At 36.7% G+C, this 16,437-nt stretch overlaps 1 protein-coding gene across 17 annotated transcripts in view; it reads left to right on the top strand.

Moving 5' to 3' along the window:
* Nucleotides 1-15,838, top strand: part of SRSF11 (serine and arginine rich splicing factor 11) — a 47,573-nt gene extending 31,735 nt beyond the window's left edge. For 7 of the 17 annotated variants that reach the window (XM_010358660.2, XM_010358665.2, XM_030912711.1 and 4 more), the window contains 7 exons: nucleotides 951-1,078; nucleotides 2,943-3,024; nucleotides 8,506-8,637; nucleotides 10,582-10,671; nucleotides 13,721-13,837; nucleotides 14,168-14,306; nucleotides 14,411-15,838. In XM_010358660.2, coding sequence (XP_010356962.1) covers nucleotides 951-1,078; nucleotides 2,943-3,024; nucleotides 8,506-8,637; nucleotides 10,582-10,671; nucleotides 13,721-13,837; nucleotides 14,168-14,306; nucleotides 14,411-14,608 — 886 coding nt within the window. In that variant the 3' untranslated portion in view covers nucleotides 14,609-15,838. The remainder of the gene's footprint in view (nucleotides 1-950; nucleotides 1,079-2,942; nucleotides 3,025-8,505; nucleotides 8,638-10,581; nucleotides 10,672-13,720; nucleotides 13,838-14,167; nucleotides 14,307-14,410) is intronic. The other 10 variants (XM_010358661.2, XM_030912714.1, XM_030912720.1 and 7 more) reach the window with 3 other exon arrangements.
* Nucleotides 15,839-16,437: the final 599 nt, after the last annotated feature.

Below are 16,437 nucleotides of genomic sequence, written 5' to 3'. Positions count from 1 at the left end.
CTAATTTTTTGTACTTTTAGTAGAGATGAGGTTGCACTGTGTTAGCCAGGATGGTCTCGATCTCCTGACCTTATGATCCACCCGCCACGGCCTCCCAAAGTGCTGGGCTTACAGGCGTGAGCCACTGTGCCTGGCCTATAATATTTTTTTACATGTGTTAACCTGTAAGGAGCATCTTTAGCCTTTCCACTCAAGATCTCATGTGTAATTTTGGTGGGCCATTGGTCTCTGCCTTAGTTCCTCCCCACCTTCAGAGTAAAAGGTAATGCTCTTCCTCCGCAAAATTACTATGTCACAAATTTTTTTTATTTATTTACTTTATTTTTTGTTTTTTTAGACGGAATCTTGCTCTGTCCCCCAGGCTGGGGTGCAGTGGCACAATCTCAGCTCACTGCAAGCTCTGCCTCCCGGGTTCAAGCAATTCTGCTGTCTCAGCCTCCCGAGTAGCTGGGACTACAGGCACCCGCCACCATGCCCGGCTAGTTTTTTGTATTTTGAGTAGAGATAGGGTGTCATCGTGTTAGCCAGGATGATCTCGATCTTCTGACCTCATGATCCGCCCACCTTGGCCTCCCAAAGTGCTGGGATTACAGCCGTGAGCCACCACACCTGGCCAAAAATTTTTAATTTATATGAAAAAAAGTTCTTAGCATCAGCATATTTTATTGTACTGGCATTCCTAAAAATGTGTTTGTTTATGGAAAGTTAATGGATGTTCAGCAAAATAGATATTTTTCTAATTCCAGAAGACTCTTACTCGTTAAAACAAATAATTGTAAATATTTAAAACAATGCTATACTATATGTTGTTTACCAAAGTTATCATGGGAGTCCTCCCCTCCCTTTTTTTGAAGGAATATTTTGCTAAAATGGTATTATATACTTATTTATTTGAAATGCTGGTGTGCATTTTAAAATATTTTGGATACCATTTCTTGATTCTGTTTCAGGTTGAATCATGTAGCTGCTGGTCTCGTTTCACCAAGTCTAAAATCAGATACCTCTAGTAAAGAAATAGAGGAAGCTATGAAAAGAGTACGAGAAGCACAGTCCCTAATTTCTGCTGCTATAGAACCAGGTAAACAATGTTTATGCAATTTTGTTGTGTGATTCTTGGCAAAAATGATTTTCATGTGTGAAATTGTGTGGACTGACACCCTAGTTGTTTAAAGTGTTCTAAATTCTGATAAAAAGATTGAATAGTTGAGTGCCACTCAGACGTATTTGGAGACAATTATGGTGGTCACAGGAGTGCCAACTGCATCTAGAGGGCAAAGGGCCAACATGTTGCTAGATATGCTGCAGCAAACAGGACAGCCTTCCACAGCAATGGTTAATCTAGTCCAAAAAATCAGTAGGATTGTCTAATACTTGATATCATTATTTATGTTTATCTAAGTTGAGATAGCCTAATTTTAAATTTTTTCATTGGTCAAGAGAACCTAGTGAAAATGCTTCTCTTTAAAGTGTTATTTCTTTAAAGAAAATTAGTTGTCTTCTTTGCAGATTGTCTTTTTGAGATTAAATGAATAGATATCGTTATCTGCCCATATATATTTAGATCTATGGCCCTGGATTTTCTTTCTTATAAATATCTTATTCATTTAATAAATGGGAATGTTTTTTAATATGCCTAGGATTAGGAAAATAATTTTAAAGTATAATAGTGGATAAACTGATACCAAATGCTTTATATGTGTTATGTTATTTAACCAATAAAATGTCAAATAATTAGCCACAGTCACATGGCAAACAATAGGAGCTTTTAGATAGCACAGCCGGGTCTATGTAAAGTTTGCTACACACCGTGTTCTAACTGCTGTTTTTATTGAAAACATATGACTAAAATGACTGAATGTAGTTTCTTTATGAACTGATGTTTTTACCAATATTTTTCTGAATTTATTATTGATAATGACATTCACAATATATTGAACCCTATTAATGATACGACTTAAATGTGAAAGAAACTCAATCCGCCTTTGATGATAATCAGTGAATGTAGAATACAATGGCTTTATTTCTCTTGTTATGTCCCCGGTTAAGAAATTCCTTATGTGTAGTTGTAGATCTCCTTTCTGTACTTACACAATTAAAGATTGGTAGGGAAGAGGAGTGATGAACAGATAATAGGAAGCGAGCTAGCTTACTAAAATCTGATTCTGTCACAGAAGTGGACTGAAATCAGTGAGTGAATCATGACTTTCTGCATTTGGGGGCCAAATACTGAATCTGTGAAGAACCACGGAAAGGAAAGGGGACCCCTCATTTAGAGCCTTGTCAAGAGTAAATTAGAGCCAAAGAATGAGGAATTTAGCCTCTTTATAGATTGCTTTACAGAAAACATTTCACAGCCTTTTAAGTCTGGCAAGTAAAATAGTCAAAGGAACCTTTAGCTAGCTGAGAACTAGAAGTCTAATTTGGATCTACCAAAAGCTTGGATGATTTATAATTTATAGTATTTCAGTAAGCTTCAAAGTCATAGTTATAAAATGGTTACTTGTAACATTCAAGGGTTGTATGTAAAAGCTGAAAAGTAAGGTGAAAAATTATTAGAATAACTTCTGAAAGGGATTAATCTTCCTATTTGATATGATTTTTAGTTTATTTGTTTTTGTTTTTGAGAGTCTCTGTTGCTGAGGCTGGTGTGCAGTGGTGCAATCACAGCTCACTGCACCCTCCATCTCCAGGATCGAGCAATCCTCCCAGCTCAGCCTCCCCAGATAGCTGGGATCACAGGCACACACCACCATGCCCAGCTAATTTTTGTATTTTTTGTAGAGATGTGGACTCATTATATCGCCCAGGTTGGTCTTGAACTCCTGGACTGAAGTGCTGCTCCCACTTCAGCCTCTCAAAGTGCTGTGATTACAGGGATGAGCCACTGCGTCTGGCCCCATTTAATGACTTCTAAATGCGAGTTCCTTTTCTTTTAAATATAGATAAGAAAGAAGAAAAAAGAAGGCATTCAAGATCAAGATCACGTTCTAGGAGGAGGAGGACTCCCTCATCTTCTAGACACAGGTTAGGTTGCTTTTTAGTCAGTTATACCTTAGACAAAGATAGCTTACATATGTCACATCTTTTTCAATTTGCTATTAATCTGTTAGCCTCTGGTTAAAGTGTTTTAGTAACCTCTGCTGTTAGAGTGTGTGAATGACTGTTCACACATGTATAAAGTAAAAAAAGATACAGACGAAATAGATGATTTATACTTTAAAACCCCAAAAAATTCAGAGGTGGTAGGAAAGCATTGGAACTTGAGCAACAAAATGAAAAATAATTGATTCATTGAATTATACACGTTTCCAAATACTGACTTGTATTTGTTACCTACTATCAAAAAATGACATCTGGTAAATATCTCATCAGTAAAATGCAAGTACTAGGAATCTGGCATGCTCGTAACAATGGAGTCATTTTCCAAAATTTAATTTTCTCAGATTTTTATTATTTGCAAAACTCATCTGTTTTTCTTTTATATAATAGACTTCATTTATTTTTCAAAAAATTGTCTGTCAAATACCCAAGTCTGAGTAATCATAGTTTGTAGATTCTCAAAGGTGATAATGAAAAAGCAGTTAGTTCAGCTCATAACTCACACAGGTGTCTTCTTTAATATAGCCATTATACTTCGTAAGCATCAGAAGTGATTTATGCATTCTTTCCATTTCATCACACACAATATTACTCAAGAGACTAGATTTAATTTTGCTACTATGTTAATAGTACTCAAGAGAGATTTAATAAAATTAACTTCTACTGCTTCATCAAAGACATCTTTATAAAAGTGGCGTTATTTTTTCTTTTACTGCAAGTGCATACAGAAGTGCCAGTGAAGAAGATAATGACTCCTAGGGCAGTTCAGTAGCCCCTACCTTGATTTGTGTTGAAGAGTTCAGTATTTGTACCCACTTTGGCCTTTGTGACATTGTTGCAAACATCAACACAGTGGAAAAGGCAATAATTTATTATTATTTTGAAAATAGTTTTGACTTGATGCACCCCATAAAAGGGTCTTAGAGCATCCACACTTGCGCAAACGACAACATGAAATTCAGCCCTTGCTCTAGGTTATTCACCAACTATGTCAGCCATTCTTCAATTTTCTTAATTTCCAAACTCAATCATAATTGGCCTAATTGCATTCTGGTTCTAGTCAGAACCTTTTAGGGTTGACACTCAGAACTAGAATATTCCAGTTGTGGTCAGTTACTTCAACTAGTTTCAGCTTCACTTTACATACCCCTCCACCACTTGACTTTTTTTTTTTTTTTGGAGACGGAGTCTCACTCTTGTTGCCCAGCCTGGAGTGCAATGGCACGATCTTGGCTCAGCACAACCTCCACCTCCCGAGTTCAAGCGATTCTCCTGCCTCAGCCTCCCGAGTAGCTGGGATTACAGATGTGTGCCATCACACCCAGCTAATTTTGTATTTTTAGTAGAGACGGGGTTTCTCCATGTTCGTCAGGCTCATCTCAAACCCCCGACCTCAAGTGATCCGCCCACCTTGGCCTCCCAAAGTGCTGGGGTTACAGGTATGAACCACCATGCCCAGCCAGTCACCACTTGACTCTTAAACCTTCACTCCTGGGTTCGTCTGTTCTGGAACCTAGTTCTGTCAGTTGTCTGCCTTTTCTTAGTGTCTGTTACCCCTTAGTTTTTACCAAGGATTAGATAAAATCATTTCTCCTAGTTATTGTCAGGATTTTTTAAAGAGCAGTGTGACTTGAATCCTAGACTTTGTCACATCTCTATTAAAAGCACTTACATCATAAAGTATCTAAAAAATCACATTTATTCTGTCTCAGAGATGGCCTTTTCACTCTGTTTTTAATATCTTCTAATATCATTTTCTTAAGTAATCTTGGAGTATTACAGGAATTATCCTATACGCTATGTTTATTCCCTGTCACCCACTTTATCCCAGTCTGTCTCATTCTTAGAGACATCTTTCAGAAACCCAAATATAGATCATGTCACAGATACTGAGAAGCTCCTTATTGCCTTGATAAGGTGATAGACAAAACCTTAGAATGGCTTTCAGGGTTCTTCAGTGTTCTGTCTGGTTTATCTTTTTATACGTGTCATTTGCCACTCCAAAAGTTACAGGACTAATTGCCTCAACATATCATTTTCTTTATGTCTTCATATTTTTGCTCATGATCCTTTCTGCCTAGTGTTTTCCCACATCTTCCATTTCCACCTTGAGGAGCTCCTTTTTCTTCAAGTTACAATCCTTGCAGTCTTAATCTTCCACGACAGTGCTCTCATAGTTTAGTTTAACCTCTGCAATAGGATGTACTTCATAATATGATTACTATGATTGATATGTGTTTCCCTTCCCTTTACCGAACTCTTATTAAAAAGGAGAGCCTGGGCCAGGTGCAGTGGCTCACGCCTGTAATCTCAGCACTTGGGGAGGCTGAGGTGGGTGGATCATAAGGTCAGGAGATTGAGACCAGCCTGGCCAACAAAGTGAAACCCCATCTCTACTAAAAATTCAAAAATTAGCTGGGAGTGGTGGCATGCACACCTGTAATCCCAGCTGCTTGGGAGGCTGAGGCAGGAGAATCGTTTGAACCCGGAAGGCGGGGATTGCAGTGAGCCAAGATTGCGCCACTGCACTCCAGCGTGGTGACAGCGAGACTCCGTCTTAAAAAAAAGAAAAAAAAAAGAACCTGTGTCTTTTTCTTTATATTAAATCTTACTGGGACTCTCATTTTAATATTAATTACTTTACTATGACCAGTGAAAAGTAGAAGTGAAATATATCCCTGAATCCAGATACTCGTGATACATCGTAACGGAGATCATTGTTGTGGGTTGTGGGAACCCCCACCACACACACACACACACACACACACACACACACACATACACATACAAACACACACACACACCCCACCCCTCAGCAGCTCAAGCCATCCTCCCACCTCAGTCTCCTGAGTAGCTGGGACTACAAGCATGCACCACCACACCTGGCTAATTTTTGCGCCTTTTTTTGTTGTTGTTGAGAGACAGGGTTTTGCCATGTTGCCCAGGCTGTTCTCAAACTCCTGAGCTCAAGCTGTTCGCCCACCTCGGCCTCCCAAAGTGCTGGGGTGACAGAAGCCACTGAGTCCAGCCCAGTTGTAATATCTTAAGCATCATATCTTAGTGTGTTAAATGATCATGACTTTCACAAGCTTTTTGACTTTATTAAATATATTTTACACTAATCTCTTTGGCTAGCTGTTAAAAGCTCATATGAACTAGTAAGTGTAGAAAAGTGACTCTGTAGTACATTCCCCTTGAAAAAGAACTGTTTAATCTCTTAAAGTTATGATTCTGATATTTTATATGCCTCTGTTTCATTCAAAGTATATTATTGGTGCCTTTTATTTAAATCAGGCAGTGTGGTAGTTGCTTAAGAATACAGTCATGAAAAGACTTACTTCCCATGTCTTTGTGGAGCCCATAGAAGGGTAGTTAAGTGTATAAAAACATCTTAGGATGTGGAGATGTTATTGCAAGGAATTGTTTAGTAAATAGTTCCAAATGCGGCTGAAAATAAAATATTAAAGTTGAGTTCAATAACTCAAATAGTTTATTGAGACATTACTATGGGTTTTGAGGCAGTTGTTTTACGGAATTATGGCAACAGAAGCTATATTAGCACATCAGTAAGAGGAAAGAAGGACATCAGTATTTAATGTACAGTCCCTCTGTATATGCAGGGGATTGGTTACAAATCAACCTATACCAGAATGCATGCATAGTCAAGTCCTCTGGAATCCACATATAGGAAAAGTCAGTTCTTAATATACATGGGTTCCTCATCCTTCGAATACTGTTTTTAACCCACATTTGGTTGTGGCAAAAAAAAAAACTGTGTGTAAGTGGACCCATGCTGTTAAAACTCATGTTATTCAAGGGTCACTGGTGTGTGCCTACACTAAGGCACCGAGCTAGACTCTATCTTTGCCACTATTTGGTGATGGAGGTGTTGACTGCTATTTGGTGATGGAGGTGTTGCCACTATTTGGTGATGGAGGTGTTGACTGCTGAAGTAACCAGGTCAGAGAGGTTAGATAATACTCTTAAGTTACCTGGCTTATAAATGAGAGTTTAACACAAGTCTTTAAGATGTCCATACTCTCATACCTTGAAAAGTAGGCAGAAAATTTAGACTATATTTGAAATGTTGCACAAAAAGAAGTTGAATGGTCAGTAAAAGTGATCAAGACTAAGCAAAGGACTGCAACTTATTTTTAATTTTTAAAATAGAAGAGAATGGGCTGGGTGTGGCGGTTAATGCCTATAATCCCAACTCTGGGAGGCCAAGGTGGGCTAGTGGCTTGAGCCTAGGAGTTCGAGACCATCCTGGGCAACATGGCAAAATCCCATCACTTAAAAAAAAAAAGAGGCCGGGCGCGGTGGCTCAAGCCTGTAATCCCAGCACTTTGGGAGGCCGAGACGGGCGGGTCACAAGGTCAGGAGATCGAGACCACCCTGGCTAATACGGTGAAACCCCGTCTCTACTAAAGAATACAAAAAACTAGCCGGGCGACGAGGCGGGCGCCTGTAGTCCCAGCTACTTGGGAGGTGGAGGCAGGAGAATGGCGTAAACCCGGGAGGCGGAGCTTGCAGTGAGCTGAGATCCAGCCACCGCACTCCAGCCTGGGCGACAGAGCCAGACTCCGTCTCAAAAAAAACAAAAAAAAAAAAAAAAAAGAATGAGTATTTTAATGCAGTAGGGGGGATGACAATATCTGAAGGTTAAATGTGCTTCTTACGTCCTGGAAGAGCCAGGTCAGGACACAGTGGATGGGGGCTCGGTGTGGGGAGTAGAGAAACAGATATGTCAGAGAAAAAAGAGAGTAAAAGAGGCAGTTTATACAAATTGTATATATTTATAAAATGTTTGCATTGCCTGGAGTTTCCTAAATTGTGGATTAAAGGAGTGGAATTTGTTTAAGAGAAAAATTTGAAATAGGAGATGGCAACACAGTAGGTGGTTTCTCTTTATAAAATAGGAATAATAGTGGCATTTACTTTATGGACTAATGAGACCAATTTATAGTTTATATATAGCATGATATAAGTATTTGATTTATGATGAGGAAGGTTTAAGCTGCAGTAATGAGGAATCAAATAAGAAATACATGCTAAAATGCTATATAATTGTATAAGATGATGCAAATAAGTCATATTTTTATTCTCCTTCATGATCTAGTAGTAGTTTCAACCTTGGAGTTTTAAGTACAGTGGGCATAGAAGGACCTATCTGACAGGTTGAGCAAATCATTAAAAGCTGAGGAATTCCAAGTGTTTAAAGGTATTACTAATTTCTAAGGTGTTGAAGGTGTTTGTTCTATGGGCTAAATAATAGCAACTGGAAGGGAATTATCCCCCATTTAATTGTTTAGTCCATTTGTCTGAATCTTTTGTCTGATACTAAGCACAAAATTTATAGTCTTTTTACATTTATACGCATGTATTGGCTTCCTTTTACATTATTAGGCGGTCAAGAAGCAGATCGAGACGGCGGTCACATTCTAAGTCTAGGAGTCGGCGACGATCCAAAAGCCCAAGACGGAGAAGATCGCATTCCAGAGAGAGAGGTAGAAGGTCAAGGAGCACATCAAAAACAAGGTATAGCATTGGGTGAGAAAGCAAATTTTAGGGTTCCCAATATCACCAGTATTGTGCTACTTAGTAACAAAAGAGGTGGTTGGGGTGGGGGGCAGAGAAATTGCGCTAGACAAGGGAAGAAACTGTCAATATTTGAGTTTGAGGAGGCTGACATTTGTTTTTCTAGTGCTTCATTATAAACTGAAACTTCAGCTTATAGCTGAGGGCCTAAGTAAAATTTCTTAGTAGTAGGAATTGTTAGCTTTCCTGCTACCTTCTTTCATAAGAAACACCTTAACGTTTTATTTCCATCTAAAAATACATTCAAAAACCAGTCTTTTTGTGTAGAGCCAAGCACTTTTAAATTAGTATGCCCCCAATCATTTATAGTTGTGAGGCATACAGTTTCACAGCACTTAGTTTTTTTAGCAACTGCTTTTTATCTCTTGCTAAAATATCTTAATTTTCTAGAAGCAACTATATTTGGCATTATTTTGTTCATTTATATATTTAGTTAAATCATGTCATTAAGTATAGCTGGGGACACAAACAACATAACTTACTCTTGGGAAGCATAAAACTCAACTGATGAGAACAGAAGAGTAGGGGTAGCTTTACTATCTTTGTTTAAAGCCTTATGTGCTACAGAGTGAATCAAACAAGGTCAATAGAACAGTTATACAATGGAATTAAGCATTTCTTTAAGGACTTTCTGATTGCTAGAAGAGGAGTGATGGATTTAATTACAGGCGAGGAACCATTAAATGATGATTGCTACTTGCTGATGTTGGAAGAAGTTTGAGAATGACTCAAGTATTAAATTCTGAAAGATTTGACTAGACTTCAACGCGGGGCATGCTTTCAGGTCGAGAATGGTGTTTCTTGAAATAACAGTATTTTGGTGTAGTAGGACTAGAAAATGAGGTCAGGAAAATATAATGAGACAGATCATGGAAGGCTTTGTTGTTCACACTATGCACTTGATCCAGGAGGCAACAGGAATGGGTTGAAAATGGTGAACAGGGAATTAATATTTTCAGGTTTGTACTTTAAAAGATTCATGACAGAGTACGGAATCAGTTTATGGGAGGTATGACTGGAACCTACTAGGGGACTATTCTAGTAATCTAGGAGTTAGATGATAAAAGATTTGAATGAAGAGGGAACCAATGATAAAGATTGGATGAAGAGGGAACCGAGGATGACCAAAGAAGGGGAAAAAATGAAATAGAGAATATAGAGTGGAAACATTAGCTTAGAACAGTAAGAGAGGGATAGGGTTAGGAGACTTCTCATTCAACAAATATATATCATTTATCTACTCTTTGCTCAGCATCTTGGGGAGAATGATGATCTTGGGGAAAAAATATTCTGAGGAGTAAAACTTTATAGGAATCTGTAAAAAAATAAAATTGAGTTATGGCTATAGTCACAATCTGTTAATGATATTTTTCTAATAAGCCCTGAATAGTTCATAATACATAGCAGCAGAAAAAGATAAAAGCTTGTTTGATCCATGATAGAGGTTGACAGGGGATATGTGTCTTGGAAGAATATTCATGATGTTGATGAATGATTTTGGTAGTGCTCTATGGGTTTTGGCCTGATAGGAGAGGTGAGTTGGGGAAGTGGTAATCAGCTGAGAGAAAAAGGAGTCTTGAGGAGCCTAGAGACAGTTAACTTATTGGTGTTTACCAGACATATTTCAAGCCAACATCCTAGTTATTTACTTACCCATCGTCTAGTCTACTCAGGAGAAAACCTGGGAAAATAGGATTTTAAAAGAAGTTACTGTACTTCAGATATGCCACGTGAAGTATTATTTTTAAATCAGTTTCTGTCAGAATAACATTTATGCTTTTAAGAATGGGATTAGATCTGATTATATTCTTGTGTATGTAGTGCTATATAAATTGGCATCAGCTGAGTCTTCTAATGCATTGATCAATTGTGTTCGTTTGTTAGAGACAAAAAGAAAGAAGACAAAGAAAAGAAACGTTCTAAAACACCACCAAAAAGTTACAGCACAGCTAGACGTTCTAGAAGTGCAAGCAGGTAAGGTGGCATTGTGAATTCTTGGCAATTATTTTTTAACTTTGCTTCTAACAGTATCAGTATGCTGTGAATATGAAGTCTTTTCCAGAACATAAGTATTTCAGTGTTGAAAAAAGTTACATTTTGCCGTTATTGAAGTTTTTAAAAGGCAATTTGTGAAGAATAATGTAGTTTATTTTTGTTTTTACTTAATATTTTGTGGTCTAGAGTATATTTGAAGTAACATGGAATTCAACAGAGGTGAGTTTTTCTCTTTATAGTTTTAAGTTTTAATGGCTAAACCATACTAAATTGTTGCATTAAGAAAGTTTATTATAGTTAGCTATATTTATCATCTACATGTTAGTACTTGATAATTTTTCTCTCCCTTTTAATGATTGTTGAATTAATGGGAAGGTAATGCAGATTCTGGTTTGTGTCATTCTTAGACGAATCTATCTTTAAGCTGTCAGTGAAAATTGAAATGTTGCAGACTTTCAATTGCACAAACTGCACGAAAAGCACATTTTCATCCTTAATTTGGGATTTGTATGATATTAGTAAGGGCTGGACTTCATTCCATTTTTCAGATCTCATTCACATGTGTCGCTGCAGTGCTTGTTTTATTCATCAACATTACTTAAATTCACTAGGAGGTTCATGCCATATAAAAAATTTAACTGAAATGTATAAAAGACCTAAATGTAAGAGCCAAAACTGTAAAACCTTCAGAAGAAAACAAAAGTGAATCTTTGAGACCATGAGCTTGGTGGTTTCCTAGATATGACTTCAAAAGCATAAGCAACAGAAGAAAAGACAAATTTTTGGAATTCACCAAAATTTAAAACATTTGTATTCCAAAGGATGCTATCAAGAAAGTAAAAACCTGAAGTGTTAGATAGAAAATACTTGCAAATTATATATCTGAAGGAACTTAATATAGAATATATAAAGAACTCTTACAACTCAGCAATAGAAAGGCAACCCAATTTAAAAATGGCAAAGAATCTGTAGCCATTTCTCCAAGGGAGATATGCAAATATCTAGTAAGTACATAAAATCTGTTCAACATTATTAGTCACCAAGGAAATGCAAACCAGACCACAGTGAGATACGTCACAGTCACCAGGTTGGTTTTAAATCAGAAAGACAGATGATAGCCGAGCCTGACAGATGACAGTAAGTGTTGATTAGGATATGGGGAAATTGGAACTCTATGCATTGCTAGTATGAATATAGACTGATACAGGTGTTTTAGAAAACAGTCTGGCATTTCCTAAAAATGTTAAACATAAGAGGTTTTTGATCCTCCAGTTGTACTCTTGGGGAAAAACGAAAACATGTTCACACAGAAACTTTTACGTGAATGTTTGTGACATTATTCACAATAGCCAAAAAGTTAACTCAAATATCATTAACACATGGAGAAACAAAATGGTATATCTATACAGCTGAATATTTTTCAGCAATAAATAAGATTGATACATGCTACAGTATGGATGAAACTTGGAGACATCCATAAAAGGCCATGTGTTGCATGATTCGTTTTATATGAAATGCCCAGAATAGGCAAATCCATAAAGATACCAAGTAGATAACTGATTGCTGGGGAGATAGGGAGGATTGGAGTGATAGCTAAAGGTTAAGAAGTTTTTGGGGTGATGAAAATTTTCTTAAAAACTAAATTTTTAAGGATGAAAATGAAACCAAATATCAATACAGAAGGAAATGCTACATCAGGCCTGAGGGATAGGTGACAGATAGAAAAGATGGAAAGTACTACATGTATTTTCTTACCTTAAAAACTGTTGAGGCGTTTTTGTTTTTTTTTTTTTAACCTGTTGCTTTATATAATGTAAGTGCCTTCTCATGCTGTATTATTGGCTCACTCTAAATTAAGGCATCTTCTGTGAGTTATTAAATACCCACTGTGTTTGTATTCGTGGTACAGTCTATTGAGGGACACGGAAATGTAATATAAAATATTTCTTCCATCTAGAGAATTTGGAGTTTCAGTTACACAAGACAGTAGTAAAAAGTATAAGGTACACAGTCGTGACAATGTTTGATAAGTGAATACTCAGTTATGTGTATTGTTTCCAGGACAAGGATCACGGAGGGCTATATATGTAGAAAAAAAGCTTCATTTGGAAACTAGACAACTAAGTACAGGCTTTTTTAAGTCTGATAACTTTTGAGAATCAAGAACAATTTTTTTTACGTCACAGTAAAAAGGAGGGGAAGGCTGTATATCTTCCAAGTAATTGGTGAAAGCAGGGTTGTTGGGGTACGGGGGGCGGGAATTTTGCTAGAGTATAGGGTTTCTACCTTTGCTGTAACTAGTTCTCTGAATTTCATCTAATGATTTAAAGGTGAATATGGGGATATTTTATTAGTAACTACCTTCTGTATCACATTATTGAATTATTCTGTACTTACTTTGAACACTGAATGTTTGAACCAAAAACTAACTTCTTCAGTAATAGTTTACTTAACACGTCACCCCTCTCACATTAGTTTTGTTAAATCAGTTTTTTCTTAAGCTTACTATTTCTAACATTTTGTCAGCAATTAAAAGAATTGCTAGAAATTAGGAGTTTTCTTGAGGGTAGTAAAGGGAAAGGTACATGGTTTGCAGATGTTTATATTACTCATTTAATTGTTTAGCTCGTACCAGTATTGTGAAACAATCTTCTATTTATCTGTTTTTGAGACAGGGTCTCTCTCTCTCTCTTGCTCAGGCTGGAGTGCAGTGGCCCTATCACAAGTCACTCCAGCTTCAACCTCCCCAGGCTCAAGTGATCTTCCTACCTCTGCCTCCTGAGTAGCTGGGACTACAGGCATGCACCACCACACCTGGCTTATTTTTTTGTATTTTTTATAGAGACAGAGTTTCACCATGTTGCCCAGGCTGGTCTGGAACTCCTGGGCTCAAGCAGTCCCCTCACCTCAGCCTGCCAAAGTGCTGGGATTACAGGCATGAGCCACTACACCCGGCCACTTCTTTCATTGTTAGAACCATCTATGATGTGTCTGCATTTTTAAGATCACACTGTATTTTAAAACCTAGTTTGCACATTTGTGATTCTAGAGAGAGACGACGACGAAGGAGCAGGAGTGGGACAAGATCTCCTAAAAAGCCTCGGTCTCCTAAAAGAAAATTGTCTCGCTCACCATCCCCTAGGAGGTAAGAATGTTAATCATTTAAATATATTTTTGTATTTTTCAGAGGTTTTTCATTTTAAAACTGTCCGGTAGTTTTTCTTTTCAGCAGTTACAGTTCCTAAGAATATTTTAATGTATTCTCTTTCTGACTTGTGACTTAAACACCATGAAGGATTGAACACTTTAGCCCTGTAACCAATTTATTTAGTTTTGTAGCCTATGTTACTTGTGTACTTTGATGGTCCAAGATTTTGAAGTTGGATCTTTGCTGTACTACTTACATCCTGTGAAGTCAGGTCAGGCTTATCTAAACAAGTTAAACCTGTTGCTGTACATTTTACTGTCATCCTAGACATAAAAAGGAGAAGAAGAAAGATAAAGACAAAGAAAGAAGTAGGGATGAAAGAGAACGATCAACAAGCAAGAAGAAGAAGAGTAAAGATAAGGAAAAGGACCGGGAAAGAAAATCAGAGAGTGATAAAGATGTAAAAGTATGTTTACAAATTGATTTATTTTTATATTTGGGTTGATGTTGGTACTTTCAGAAGTTATTTTTCTTTGGAGAAGTTTACTTGTATTATTCTCCTTGGCAAAGCAGGTTACACGGGATTATGATGAAGAAGAACAGGGGTATGACAGTGAGAAAGAGAAAAAGGAAGAGAAGAAACCAATAGAAACAGGTTCCCCTAAAACAAAGGAATGTTCTGTGGAAAAGGGAACTGGTGATTCACTAAGAGAATCCAAAGTGAATGGAGATGATCATCATGAAGAAGACATGGATATGAGTGACTGAATATTGCCTCTGTGGGAATCCAACTGTATACCTGCATCAGTGTCATTCCTTTGTGTGATTTCTTAATGCTGTATTTGTTCATCTCAAACCTAGATGTATACAGCTCTGAGTTACAAATGGTTATAAAGCTCCTGTTACTGATATTAGTTATTTACATCAAAAAGCTTTTAGAAAATGGTACGAGGTAACCAATTCTTGTCATGGTGAAATCTGATCGAGTAACCAAGCAGTTTTACTATTCTGGTGCTGCTTCATAACAAAAATGAAAAGCTGCATGCATCTACATACAGCAGGCATGGATTGTTTATGTCGTATGATCTCCTTTATTAAGTAAGTTCACTTATAGTATTTCTATAATTTGATTCATTACCATAATAGGGCCATGTAGGAAATGCACTGATTGCATGTTATTGTGGCAAGAATATCCTAAATGTCATTAAAATCCTCCAACATGATGGATCTGCTTATGGTCTTGTTTGTTGACATGACAAATTAACATTCTTATAGTTACATCTGGAAATGAGCATTTGAAATAGATAATCCTGTAAGCCTTGTGGCAAAATTTTTGTGGCTTTTATTTAACTTTGAAAGGTTATTATGCACTAACCTTTTTTGGTGGCTAATTAGGGTTTAAATACAGAAACAAGATTTCAAATAAAACTGTCTTTGGCAGTGAGTAAATAGCAGCATATTTTGAAGTAGAGTTGTATACTTTTTCATAAGATGTTTGGGAATTTTTTTTCCTGAAGTAATAATTTATTCCACATCTACATCAGTGAAAGCTATCTACCTATCCTGAGTCCATCTTAAAGGGAAAAAAAAAAAAAAAAAACTTATCTCTTGCCTTTATTTTTAATTTTCCACTCTTTGATTAATTTGTTTTAAGCTCCGTGTTGGAAAAAAGGGGTAGTGCATTTTAAGTTGACCTTCATATGCTTTTAAAATAAGACAAATCTACTTGATAATGTACCTTTATTTGATCTCAAGTTGTATAAAACCAATAAATTTGTGTTACTGCAGTAGTAATCTTATGCACACGGTGATTTCATGTTATATATGCAAAGTAGTTAGGCAACTGTTTTCTTAGTTACAGAAGTGTCAGGCTTCACTTTTGTGCAGTAGAAACAAAAGTAGGCTACAGTCTGTGCCATGTTGATGTACAGTTTCTGAAATTGTTTTACAAGACTTTGATAATAAAACCCTTAAACTTATGTTCATGTTCCTGTAAAACCGTATTTGTATTTATTTACACTATTGAATGTATGACATTTACCTCATTCATTTTACAAATTATTTCCCTTTCTGTCCACATGTTTCAGTATAGTAAAAAGAGGAAGTCTATCACTGTAGTGATAATTGCCATCAAAATTGTCAAAAATGATTTAATTTCTATCCAAAACAGTCCTTTTCTTAGCTTAGTATCATTTTACTGCTTATTTTTTGTGTGAGAATGGGGTTGGATAAAGCAGTGAACTTTAGTATAAACAAATCCCACCTATATCTAGCAAATTTATATTTTCAGTGAAATATAGATATTTGCCTTTTCTGGAGTAGTATAGAAGCTGTCAATGATATGTATTTACTGTACAGTACTAAATAGTGTATTCATTTATGAAATGAGTAGTGTTTGGGTGGATGGGGTTAAGGGAAAATGAGACTTGGAATTGTAGCTTTTATCCAAGTTTTGAGTATAAATAGAATTTTTTTTAACCTAAAAACTGAAATGCCATATAGAAAAGCAGCATTGTTTTTATGGTTTGTAGTAACTTTTTAAAAGATTTTATCAAAAGGAATTTTGTCTATAGTGAGTAAAAGAAGTTCTAATAATG

This window comes from Rhinopithecus roxellana, chromosome 12 (assembly GCF_007565055.1).
Source record: "Rhinopithecus roxellana isolate Shanxi Qingling chromosome 12, ASM756505v1, whole genome shotgun sequence".
NCBI lineage: Eukaryota > Metazoa > Chordata > Mammalia > Primates > Cercopithecidae > Rhinopithecus > Rhinopithecus roxellana.
This window is presented reverse-complemented; position numbering and strand designations above follow the sequence as displayed.